The sequence below is a fragment of the Mustela lutreola genome, chromosome 2 (genome assembly GCF_030435805.1).
Source record: "Mustela lutreola isolate mMusLut2 chromosome 2, mMusLut2.pri, whole genome shotgun sequence".
Taxonomy (NCBI): domain Eukaryota; kingdom Metazoa; phylum Chordata; class Mammalia; order Carnivora; family Mustelidae; genus Mustela; species Mustela lutreola.
In genome coordinates, this window is record NC_081291.1 from 85,176,742 (window position 1) to 85,190,131 (window position 13,390).

Below are 13,390 nucleotides of genomic sequence, written 5' to 3' on the forward strand. Positions count from 1 at the left end.
ACTGAGATATCCCTGTCAAAACTTGTTCCAAATATTCTCTACTTTTTTCTAGCTCATAATGCTATTTCTTCAGTGGAAGTCCTCATCTCTGTTTTCCTAGACATTCAGGGACAAGATAATGTAAGCCTTTCTTACATCCTGTCATTTCACTTTAGAATCTCAGTACATCTTTTTGTTTCTATTCCTGTGTTCTTTCTTCTAAGGAAGAGGTGACCCTTTTCTCTGTTAAGATTGATTACCTGTACTCTTGGTTCACTAGTTCACTAGTTCAGATATTGCTCAATCAATTCTCCCCTTCTCTTACCTGGAACTTCTTTCCCATGCAGTTAACCCCTTAACCTCATCAATAAAGTGTGTTTGGACTTTTCCTTTTTCTACAGAGGAACACCCTTCCTCAACCCTGCTATCAGGGTTGCCCCCAGTCTCTCTCTTTCATCTTCAGTTGATTGTCAAATTTCTTTTTTTGTTTTTTAAAGATTTTATTTATTTATTTGACAGAGAGATTACAAGTAGGCAGAGAGGCAGGCAGAGAGAGAGAGGAGGAAGCAGGCTCCCCGCTGAGCAGAGAGCCCGATGCGGGACTCGATCCTAGGACCCTGAGATCATGACCTGAGCCGAAGGCAGCGGCTTAACCCACTGAGCCAGCCAGGCGCCCAATTGTCAAATTTCTTTAAAGAAAAATCAAAGATTCTTCTTTAATTCCTTTGCCACACATAATAGTGATACCTTTTTGGTGCAATAATAATGTTGAAAATAACCAATTAACTTTGTGAAACTGGAGTCTCCTCCAAAATGAACCTAAAAAGTTCCTCAGTGGTTTCAATGTTCCTCTTTTAATACCTCTGTCCCATTTGTTATCTGTTGTCAGTTCCGTCTCTGTAACAAAACTTTTCCCTTAGTTGGTTTTCATGACATTGAAATAACAGATCCCACTTTGCCATCTCTTCCCATCTTTTCAGTTGTGATTTGGTGTCTCTTACTCTACCAAATTAATTCATTCAGTGAACATTTTTGGAGGTTACTATTCATCAGGTTAGTGCATAAAATACATACATTTTTGGAGGTTACTATTCATCAGGTTAGTGCATAAAATACATAAGTGAGAAAACAGTACACTATCTCAATCCTCAAGATGACTTTATGTAGAGGATTCTGTTATCTGTGGTTCATGGATGCTGGTGGAACTGAGGAACCGGAAGCAACACAGTTCTAAGCTTCTCTCCTAAGTAAGTACTTGTTTTCTTTCTCTGTTCAACCCCACTAACTTCATTCTCCAACAATTTATATACATGCCCAGGGCTCTAAAAAATGAAAGCAAACACAAGCTCTAACTCAGAATCTATTTCCTCAATACAAGGCTTCTTTTCCTTATTGTGTAATCATCTGCACCTGAACATCTCTCCCACATTTCTGACTAAAAATGTCCGAAGAGAATTGATTATCTGATAGCCTTTCACCAATAAGCTCAAACATACTACCAACTATATGTTTCCTTCTTGACTTCTCCATTCTTAATGGTGTCCCCCATTTCTAGTACTCCAGGCACAAAACCTTAGAGATCTCTTGAATAAATCTCTCTTCTCCACACAGTTACATTATGTTACTGTTAATTATGTCTCCTTTTAAATATCTTTATATTTCATTTCCCACAACTGGAATCATTGTTTGTATCTTCATGTCTCTTATGTGTGGCTTTCACTTCCTAAGTGCTTTCTACACCTCTATTTTCTAGTTCAGCCCTTTAACTATTTTTATCAAGCCTTCTTGCTGTATTTCTGATGATGGTGGGTCCCTGCTCAGTACTTTTCAAGTGTGGTACAAACTGCTCAGGGTAGCCGTCTTAGCACCTGCCAGTCTTTTAAGCCGTTTCTTCCAGCGTCTTCCAAGCATGTATGTTTGGTTCAAGGGTCCATACATACTTGCCATACATTTCTGGTCTTACTCTTTTACTGTTAAGTGTCCTTCCTTTTTACTTCTGCCTGATGGAATCATATCACATTTAAAGGTTTGTCTAGAATGACTTTCCTTCTATGAAGTCTCTCCAGACCTCTCTGCCTTTTGAACTCTCTGTGCTAATGTGTTTGGTATTCTCCTGTTAGGCGCCACGGACTGCCTAACATCATGTTTATTGGTATAAGTAAAATTGTTCTTTCAAAGCAAGGACTGTGTCAGATTCTGTTCACCCCAGGAAAGGCCTTTAATATGTTAAAGACTAACTAACACTTGCTGAACTAAAATGATAGGATGAGTATTTAAATGCAGATGAAACATGTGGAGAAAGGATCAACCCAAACTAACATAGTCATGATAAGTTGAAACAATATATCTTTTAGTACATTTACTATATTTCTTTTTATTTATTTCTTCTTGGCATTTACTCTTTCTGTTTTTTTTTTTTTTTAAATCTATTAGCTTGAAAAGTGATTTAACTACTTGATAATACATACTTGAACAGTACTGCATATCTGCCAAAGTCAACAACTGGTTGAGAGGATGAATAGACTATACTTCAGAGTATGTTACTTCATGTTTTCTTTCTAAATGACCCTGTGTTTGGGGGGGGGGGGTCTGATTATTTTTTAGAGCTCTTTAGAGAACATACAGCAAATTACTATTATCTTTATATACTTTCATCAACATTAGTATTCCTAATAATTTTATCAACAGCAACATATATAAATAAAATATATATATATATAAAATGACAATACTGACAGCATTGTATATATGGGGCATTTTATACCTTTGCACGCCATTCACATTTTTTAAGTTATTTGGCCTCCATAGCATGCTGAAACTCCATGCAAGACAGTGTCTCAGTGACTTGTTTCAGATTATCTTGCAAATAGTTGGTGGCTCAGCTGGTACTAGAAAGCGAATTTATATTGTTTGTGTTTTGCAACTCAAAATGTGGTCCTTGGATCAGCAACCTCTGCCACACTATTAGACTTGGGGAGAATCTCAGGGTCTACTCCAGACCTATTGGAACAGAATCTGAACTTTAACCAGATTCCCTAGATGCTAAGTATGGGATACAAAGTTTGAGAAACACCCCTCTACCTCCTAATAAAGGACAATAGAGGGTGTGTTTTCACCCCAGGGTATTTGTAGTTGGGGGGAAGGAGAAAGGGAGAGGGCAGGGGAGAGGGAGGTAGGGAGAAACAGAAAGGCGACTGGCAGAGGTATCTGGTGAAGGAAATAAATCCCTTCAGTAGGACCCAGTAGGACTTGGGTCCCTCAAAAGAGGTTGAAAACTGTGGTTTTGTGTAGGTGGAACTTTCATGTGATTTTGTAGTATCTTCACTTGGTCACTTTGTATCTGTACTCGGGTTGGAGATTCAATGTTTAAAAAAGAGGGGGGTGGTGAATGAGGGGTGGGGGTGAGGTTGTTTTCAGGTATAACTGTAGGCAACCCAGGAGGATAAAGGATCTAAGCACAAAAGGAAAACCCCTTTCCTGAGTCTCCCAAAGCAGCTCAGGGAGCTCATTTCTAATACCTCTAGTTTCTGGATGCATTTCTCTCCCTCGCGTTTCCCTTTAACACCCGGGATCCACTCACTCCGTTAAAGCTAGTTCCTCGCCTCTTGGTTTCTTTCTCTCTGCTCAGTCTTCTTTCCATTCCCGGGCGCCCCCGGGCCGGCCCCTCCCTCCGCGCCAGCTTGCACCTCTCCCCAGCTGGGTGCACCTGAGGCTGGCTCGGTTCCGGACGCGTGCGGAGCGCCGCCGGGTGCGGTGGAGGCAGAGGCGCGCTGACAGCCACCTCCAGCCCTCGCCTGAGGGACAACACGCGTGGCGCTTGCTTCGGGGACTATTCTCTGCGGCGGCCGCTCACGCCTTGCCTCGTGGTGACTATCAACCACCGAAGCTGCAGGCGGGCAGTTGTGCGCCCCCGGGGCTAGTCAGCCCGGGCGGCCGCTTCTGCTCCCCAGATGCCAGGGCCAGGGCGCCGAGCGGCCGCCAGCAGGAGGATGAAGGGCTCGGCGGGAGGAAGGAGAGAAAAGCTGCTGGGGGCGACGAAGGCTCAGCCCAGCCGCGGTAAGTTGAGTGCAAAAGAGGTGTTTCGGTTCGGGTGGCGGAGTTGGCCGAGGTGCTGGGTGCGTGTTAGGCTTGTGTCCCCGCGAGAGGTGAGGCGCATGGAATGGGCATTTGCGGAGTCCACACCCGGGACGTCCCCCTTCTCGTGTACCCCATAACACCAGTCTGCTCCCCTGCCTCTTCAGCTCAGCGGCCAGCAGAGATGTGAGGTTGATGTGGGTGGGGGCTGGAGTGTCCAGCGCAGAGCTTGAGGGGCTCCCGCTGAGACCAGGGGCAGAGAAAGCAACGGCGGGGGGCGACTGGGTCAGCCAGGCTCTGGCTGGAGTGGAGGGCTGGGCCACCGAGGATGGGCCTGTCTCCTATTGGGTATGTGTGTGGAGGGGGGCGCTCTGCTTCCTTGGGAAACCTGGCGAAGTTGTTGGGATAGGAAAGCACAGCGAGCCAGCTTCGTGATTGTATTTTATTTTTATTTTTTTCCTTCGTCTATTTTTTTTTTTTCCTTCTTCTTTCCTTTTTTTTTTTTTGGGGGGGGGGCTTCTTTTCAAGATCTTTAGGATGCACGAGATTTGCGGGCAGTGTGGGAGGCTGTTGTGTTATAGGAAGCCTTCTTCCAGGGGAATAATTTTAAGATTCAGGTTGGACTTGGGAGGTTAGGGTAAATCAGTGTCCCGGGATCTGATTGCATTCCTGCTCCAGGAATGAGGGAGCGCAGGGTAAGGATACCTTGTGACTTCCAGCATTTGGGGAAAGGTTTTATTGTGGGCACAAATTGGGGTCAGAGGAAACCTGCCTAACCCAATACTGTCTTGCCCCTTGTGAAATGCTCAATTCCCTATGTGTCTCCCCACCCTCCCCCCTTAGAGTTCAGACTTGCCTGCATCACATATTTCTGGAGATAACGTTTGTCTGCTCCAGGGTGAGCTGCAGGGAAAGTAACAAGGGATGTGATGTTCCTGGGTATTTGAACATTCCCAAATTCTGAAACCTTGAACTGACTTGGAAGACTACTTTATGTTTTGTGGGTGTAACTAAGGACCCTGGAGCTAGGGCCTTTTTTTTTTTTTTTAATGACATTCCAGTGCTGTTTTCTTGGAATGTCATGGGGGAAATTTCTCTCTTCTCTTGAGGTTGGTTGTTAGCTGTCTGTTAAAAGTGATTTTCATGTCTAGTCAATATTGGTTCACCATGTTTCCTGGAACCAACTGGAAAGGCTTATCTCCCTCTGGGTTTTCATGTCACCCTTGCCCTATACTGGGTAATTTAGTCACTATACTCTGGTTTGTAAGCATGAAAGGCAAATATGGGTCATTTCAAATTATGTAGATTGATGCAGCACAGTGTGTCTGGGTTTTGCTGCAATTTCTTCACATTTCCTTCCAGATGTTCCTCGGAAATTAACTTGAACACTAACCATGGAGCTAAAATATAGACTGGGGAATGGGCAAACATCTTGAGTTAATGTATTATCTTGGATTTCAGTAAATGAAGTGCTGGAAGCTCGCTGTGTTAAGAAAAAAGATCCTAGGACAAAATATAGGGTATTTTGACTGTTTTTGCTCTCTGACAATGTGGCTGAAGAACGTTTGGGGTTATTTGACAACACCAAGAACATTAGTAATGGCATCTAACATTTTTTTTTTTTTTCCATTCACTGCACACTAAGCAACGTATTAAGGGCAATACAGCTTCTGTAAATACATAACAACCCCAAGAAGTCAACATCCTTATATGTCCATTTTGTGGATAAGGAAAAAGGAGTCTTAGACATGTAAAATGTGGAAAAATTCCAGAGTTAGTATTTTAGAACCCAAGATTGCCGGACTCCAAAATTTGTTCCTTTAGGCACTATACAATCTGGTACTATACAAAATGGGAGTACCATCTCAGTTCTCAACCCTATGAAAAATAAGTAAGGCAATGACCACATCATAGATTTATTGATTCACAACTATTTAAAATTTTTAATTTAATAGAAGTGTCAAATTTAGACTTCAAATCAAATGAAAATTGAGTGGCATTTATGTAGTTGGGGCTGCCATCTCTAGAGAGAGCTAAATGCCGAGGTCTTGGTGTTCCCCTTGACAGTGTTCCTTCTTTGAGTCCCTTTATTGTAAATCAATAGTAGTATAGTCTAGCCTTTCTCTTAACAATGTGTGATTTATAACATCAAACATACCTGGTGCTAACATCACATTTGTATGACACTCTAGAGTTATTCTGAGGTCTACCTGGACACTCTTACATTTCAGCCAGCTTATAATTAATGCTCAAATCCTAACAAAATGTTGAATTTCTATTAAGAGATACTAGCAGCTTCTTTGAAAATTTCCTGTCTATTTTCAACAATATTTTCAAAACCATTACACCCCCTGCTGTGATTTGCTATTTACTAGGTGCATCAAAAGTTCAGTAATGAAAAATGTTTGCAATTCAACAAAACATATTGTCTCATCTATGATAACAACTTTGGCTAAAAGATTCACATCCAACTGAGGGCTTATTTTATCTGAAATTTAATTAAGATGTTGCATTTCTTCCTGCAAAGTTTATGCAGGTAGTTAGGTACATGTCTTCCACTATTTTCTTATAATCTCCAACTTTATAAATTCATTAGTGATGCGTTCTTCAGATAATTTATGTTCATGCTTGTCTAAAGATTTTGAGGTTTTAAAACTGAGAGCAAGAACAACAAATAAGATGTATATATCGTATTTTTTCACAAGATGTAATTATGTTTATCTGGGGAATAGTGGTATATGTTAAGTCATAGTTCTAATTTGCCTGCACATGAATAGAATTACCAGATAAAAGTATATAAATCCATTGGGAAACTAATATTCACATCCCAGATGTGGGAACAGCTTTGGAAAATAGAGAGTCTTTGAGAAGTTAGGCTGTTTTACTATGTTTCATTGCACTTACATAGTATTTTATTGTTTTCAATAAGATACTGCATTTCTCTATTCTAGTAAACTAGTGGTTATTCCCACGATTTCTTTTGTTTTAGGGTTAAATTGTGTTTTCTGGTAGTAACTTGGCATTGCATGAAATATATATTTGTGTCTTTTGATGTACTCGAAGTCTTAAAATCATATTTTGCCTACTATAAACAATACATTTCTGAATATATATGGGTTTTAGAAGGAATATAAAAATAGTGTAGTAATAACTTGCCTAGAGGTTTTATTTTTTGTAAGTAGGTAATGAGGTTGTTATAGTGATTAACATGTTTAACCTTAGTTATGAAGTATTGAGACTAATTTTGAATATAAATTCATACGAATTCATGCAATGAATATGCAAATCAACAATTGCAAAATACTTTAGGAGGAGTATCTTGTAAGTGGGTTAACCTTATAATCAATGAACATATGTTCTGTGTTTTACAAATTTTTTTCAAATTTCATATTTGCACAATAGTTATATTAGTTTATTTTATATTATTTGATGATTTGAAGAACTGGGTTTCTGGTAAATGATTTAAACTCAATAAGCATCTGAGTCACATTGATATCACAAACTGAAGAAACTAATATGGGGAACAGTTTTTAATTTTGAATGTTTCAAGAGCTTAGAACTCCAGGTAAGTGAGACTCCTTAGTATTTTGACAAGTGTTCTAAAGAGAGAGTCTGAATAAGATAAAGCCTGTGGGTTGAACATCGAGCAACCACTTTAGTAACCTCTTAGGAAACCTGGATCAGCTCAAATGGAGTTATGTGCCTGAAATTCATCAGGGCAATTAATCTTTTGAACAAGTGAATAACATGTTTGAGATCATTTTAAAAATTCCAGTACCTTAATAATGTGTTAATCTTTATGTTCTAGGGCCTGCTAAAATTAGCAGTAACACCTCTTTCTGGATTGACCTAGGCTTTTCTTTTAAAATAAATAAATAAATAAATAAAGTTCAATGACAGAGAAATTTAAGGATATTGAGAGGCAGAGATGAATCAAATTTCTTCATGACCTCTTTATCCCATTTTAAATATGATTGTAGTCATACCCAGATACTTCTGTATCACTTCTGTACCCAGATTGAGGATGGGATTCAAAGAGTATCTTATTCCTTAACCTACTGACAAACTGGTAGAGAATACTAGAACAGCAGTCTAGAGTGACAATAGGGAACTTTAGACCATTTAATGATTTTATTACTTTGTCTATAGTGTCATCCAACCATATGTTTGTTTCATCTTTTGACTTATTTGAAACACAAAGGGGAAGTTCTCCTTGATAAAGGAATTGCATGTAACCAAAGCAGGCAGACATGCAACATTACTAATCTGGTCTTTTAAGTGAGAGGTTTACAGTAACAGAGTTCTTTCTTTACATCCATGCAGTTACGAAGCCCATATTCTGTCAAACAGTACTAATCTTGGCATATCTTCATTACCCATTAGACCTGCCTGTCACCATGAGAAGAACAAATACTAATACAGTGCAGTATTAGGGAGGTCCATTTGAGGATTTAACTAAGGGTTTCTCATAACATGGGGTCATACGTTCCCTGCTTAGTTGTTTTTGTGTGTGTGTGTGTGTGTGTGTGTGTGTGTGTGATCTTGTAATGTGTCCTTTTATATCTAAAGAGTTAATCACTGTTGTTTTTATAATTTATTATTAAAAAATATTAGAAATTTCTCTCTCCTTTAACAATCTCTCATCTACTCTGGACTGAAATGAAAGAAAAATCAATAAAATGTTTCTATCTTACTTTTATCTTACCTAGACAGAGGAATACACTTGAAACTCCAGAAGGCATCCTGAATAATCCAGATTTTAAAACTATTTTGTTTGAGAACAACTTTTATGAGTTGGTCTTAGTGTACCAAATCTATCCAGAACACCTAGAATTTAAAAAAAAAAAAAAAGATTTCAGGTACTGGGTTGAGTTTTTAGGTAGTCACAAATTTTATATTCATAGTACAATTTGTGTGTACTCTAAAGTTAGAGAGATGAAACAGTCATTTAACATGATGCAGAATTTAGGAATGTGAACTCAAGAACTAGAATACCTGTATTTAAATCCTCACTCTGGATCCCAGGGTCCTGGGATTGAGCCCCTCATTGGGCTCTCTGTTCGGTGAGGAGCCTGCTTCCTCTTTTCTCTCTCTCCCTGCCTCTCTGCCTACTTATGAAATAAATAATCTTTTTTTTTTAAAGGTGCTTCAAATAGTGTCTAGTGCAAAGTGAATATGTCATAGTTATTAGCTCTCATTGTCATACATGAGTTTTCTGTAGTGACTGCACCAGATTGCCATAAACCTGGCAGCTTAAGACACAGCGATATATTCTCTCACAGTTCTGGAGGTCAGAAATCTGGTATCAGTATCACCAGGCTGAAATCAAGGTATCAGCAAAGGTGTGCACATTCTGAGGCTCTAGGGGAGCGCCTGTACCTTGCCTCTTGCAGCTTCTGGTGGCTGTTGGCGTTCCTTGGTTTGTGTCACATCACACTGATCTCTGTCTTTGTATTACCATTGCCTTCTCCCCTGTGAGACTAATTTCCCTGTGAGACTGCTTTTCTCTTATAAGGACATTTGTGATTGCATTTGGGCCTATCCTGGTAATTCAATATAATTTCTTATATTAAGGTCCTTAGCTTAATCACATCTGCAATGATTATTTTCCCAAATAATGTGACGTAGGTTCTAGGGGTTAGGATCTGAGCAGCTAGAGTGGGGAGTGGGAGGGTTGGGTGTACATTATTTTGCCTACTATAATCTCATCCTCATATTCTTATGCTGTGTTAGATGTATGAAGAGATGGCAGAACCAACATAACTAAATTATGGAAAATGTATAAAGGATCATGTATTTTTGAAGCATATTACCTTAATTTATGTTCAAATTTTTGACCAGATTTTTAGATCAAAGACTTCAGGGCCATTAATTATTTTCTGTTCACTTTAACATAATGCAGTCAGTAAATATTTGATGAGCGGTTACTATGTGCTAGAATACTGGTGCTAAGGATATCAGTGCTGACCAGAAAAGCAAGGCCCTGGACTCATGGAGCATTCAGTGTATTTAAAAAAAAAAAAAAAAAAAAAAAAGCTAGACAACTACTACCTTTTAACTGGTACTTTTAGGAATTACAATTGGCTCTTTATGTTTAATCTCAAAATTTTAGGTACAAAGAATTGCTATTAAACTTACACTAGAGATAAGGAACTAGACTAAAAAATACACACATGCATAGCTAGGATAGGACAACTTTTGAACTCAGTTCCTTCTGGTTGTAGTACTATATATGCCATTAAATAAAATGAAAAAATCAGGAATAAATTTAACAAAAGAAATTAAAATACATTTTTAGCAATAAAAACAGAATTTTGTCAACCACATAATTAACTAGAAATATCAACTAATAAGATATTATGGTTAATTGGACTTGGGTTTAGATGAAAAGTTAAGAGCTTTTCTTTTGGAATTATTATATTTTACATTTTTTTCCTAAAAGGTATTCATTGATTTTCTGGCTTTAGTGAATTGACACTATTTAATTACTTATTCTTTATCTTTATTTTTTTAAAGATTTTATTTGACAGAGAGAGAGCTCAGGAGCAGGAAGAGAGATAGGCAGAGGGAGAAGCAGACTCCATGCTGAGCAGGGTGCCACACTAGGGGCTTGATCCCAGACCCTGGGATCATGGCCTGAGCCAAAGGCAGATGCTTAACAACTGAGCTGCCCAGGTGCCCCAAAATCTATCCCTTTTAAGCAATAACTCCACATGCCTCTTCCTCTCATTCCCTGGCAACCATCATTTCTACTTTCTGTCTGTAATATTTTGACTACTGTGAGTACCTCATACAAATGGAATCATTTAGTATTTGTCTTTTTGTGACTGGCTTATTCCACTTAGCATAACGACCTCAACGTTCATCCAGGTAGTAGCATATTTTAGAATATTTCCTTCCTATCATCAAATGTATATATTACACTTTGTTTATCCATCATCTATCAATGGGCACTTGGGTTGTTTCACATTATACCTGTTTTGGGGAATGCTGCTATGAACATGGATGTACAAACATCTCTTCCAGTTTGCCTTCTATCATTAAAAAGATACCCAGAAGTAGAGTTCCTGGATCATATAGTAATTCTATTTTTAATTTTTTTGAGGAACTGCCATAATGTTTTCCCTAATGGCTATACCATTTTTCATTCCCAGTGCACAAAGATTCCAGTTTCGCTGATCCTTGCCAAAACTCATTTTCTGTATTCCTTCCTTTTTTCTTTCCTTCCTTCCTTCTTTCCTTCCTTTCTTCCTTCCTTCCTTTCTTTCTGTCTGTCTGTCTGTTGTTTTAATGGTAATGATTGTAGTGGACATGAGGTGCTATGTTTTCCTAATGATTAATGTATTGAATATCTTTATGTGTTGTTTGTATGTTGACCATTTGTATGTCTTCTTTGGAAAAATGTCGAAGTCCTTTGCCTATTTTTGAAGTAGATTGCTTGTTTTGTGGTTCTTGTTGGGTTTGAAAAGTTCTCTATGTAGAGATTCCTGGATGGCACAGATGGTTAAGTACACAGTTCTTGGTTTTGGCTCAGGCATAATCTCAGGGTTGTGAGGTTGAGCCCCACCTCAGGCTCCACGCTTGAGTAGTGTTGTGTCTGCTTAAGGTTCTCTCTCTTCCTCTCTCTGCCCCTCCTGCTTGTGTTCTTGCTCTCAAATAAATCTTAAAAAAAGAAGTTCTCTCTATATATTGTTTGGAATATGATTTGCAAGTTTTTCCCATTCTGTGGGTTGCCTTTTTACTCCGTTGGTAGTGTTTTTTGTTGTGCAAATTAAAAATTTTTCAAAGTCCAATTTGTTCATTTATTCCTTTGTTTCCTGGGCTTCTAGTATCATATCTAAGAAAACAATGTCCCTTCTTTACCTCCTAGTAATGAGTTTGAGATGTTTTAAAAACAATGTAAAATATTGTTAAATTAAATTTACACAGTAAGGGACTAGAATGAGAAGGAATTGACTATAGTTGCAGATTAACATACGAATTAGCTCACAAATGTAATGTTGACCAATGAAACCCAGAAAATTTAAAAAGCCTAATTCTATTCACACAAAGTTCAATATTTAAGCTAACTTATGAATACATCAGAGTTATCAGGGTGGAAGGGCAAGGTGCTGAAAATGTTCTGTGTCCTGATTTGAGGGTTGATTAGTGAACTAATTCACTTGTAAAATTCATCAAATTGTACATATAATTTTTGTACTTCCCTGTATTTGAATTATACTTAAGAAGGTTAAAAATCAATTTGTTGGGGTGCCTGAGTGACTCAGTTGTTAAGCAGCTGCCTTTGGCTCAGGTCATGATCCCAGGGTCCTGGGATTGAGCCGCACATCACGCTGCCTCTTGGAGGGAAACCTGCTTCTCCCTCTGCCACTCCCCCTGCTTGTGTGCTCTGTCTCTCTCTCGCTGTCTCTCTCTTTGTCAATAAATAAATAAATCTTAAAAAAAAAAAGTCAATTTGTCATTCAGAAGTACATGATGAAGAAAAATTTCCTTAGGAGTCGGGGGAAATGTTCCAAGTTATTTATATTCTAAGGGTTTATCCATTTGGAGGACTTGGTCTATAAATTTGGCCTTCAGTTTTTAAACAACAATCAGATTCATTGACACAGATACCATCAGAACTCTGTTGTCTAGGAGAAAAACACCATTCCTAGGACTGAGACTGGAGGGAATTTTCTTCATGAAAGGGGAATTGAATGGTGCGGTGAGCAGCATCTGTGTTGTTAATGTGGCAGAGACTTTCATAGGATCTTTCTGACAAAGTACAGAGGAGTTTAGTTACTGGCTGCTTAACTTTGGCTTACCTCTGATTTGGCTTAACTTTAAGCATTTCAGAGTTTCTACAGGAATGAGAAAGCCATGTAGCCCTTAGACAATGCTCAATGCTTTATAAATTTTGTTCCCTTTGTGATACTTTAAGCCATTGTTCCATGGCAGTGAGCTTGAGCCCACTTTCTTAGATAAATTCCTAGTGCTGGTACTATTTTTTGATGAGTTATAAATTGGAGTCAGCTTGACTCTTTGGGGAGCCCGAGAAAATGGATACCTTTGGGAATGAGACTGTATGAGTTCCTGGCAAGTCCATGTTTGCCTAGATTAATAAGTAGGATACAGTGAACTGTACAGTGAACTGATTTGGATTTACCTTGACAATTCATCACAGTTTTTCACAGGCCTCCCTAAGCATCAATAATCTAACTAATGATAGCTACAGTCCCATAGAGAATAATTCCATTATGACAGGGACCATGTCGTATTAATCTTTTTACCTCTTGTAATGCTTGACAATGCCTTGAACAAAGTAGGTATCCCTAAACATTGTTGAATGAGCAATTAA

The 13,390-nt window shown here is 38.7% G+C and overlaps 1 protein-coding gene across 1 annotated transcript in view; it reads left to right on the plus strand.

The window, feature by feature from the left end:
- Positions 1 to 3,581: 3,581 nt before the first annotated feature.
- ZNF385D (zinc finger protein 385D) overlaps positions 3,582 to 13,390 on the plus strand; it is a 936,273-nt gene continuing 926,464 nt past the window's right edge. Inside the window, exon 1 of the mRNA XM_059162500.1 lies at positions 3,582 to 4,035. Within this exon, the coding sequence (XP_059018483.1) occupies positions 3,930 to 4,035 (106 nt within the window). The 5' untranslated portion in view covers positions 3,582 to 3,929. The remainder of the gene's footprint in view (positions 4,036 to 13,390) is intronic.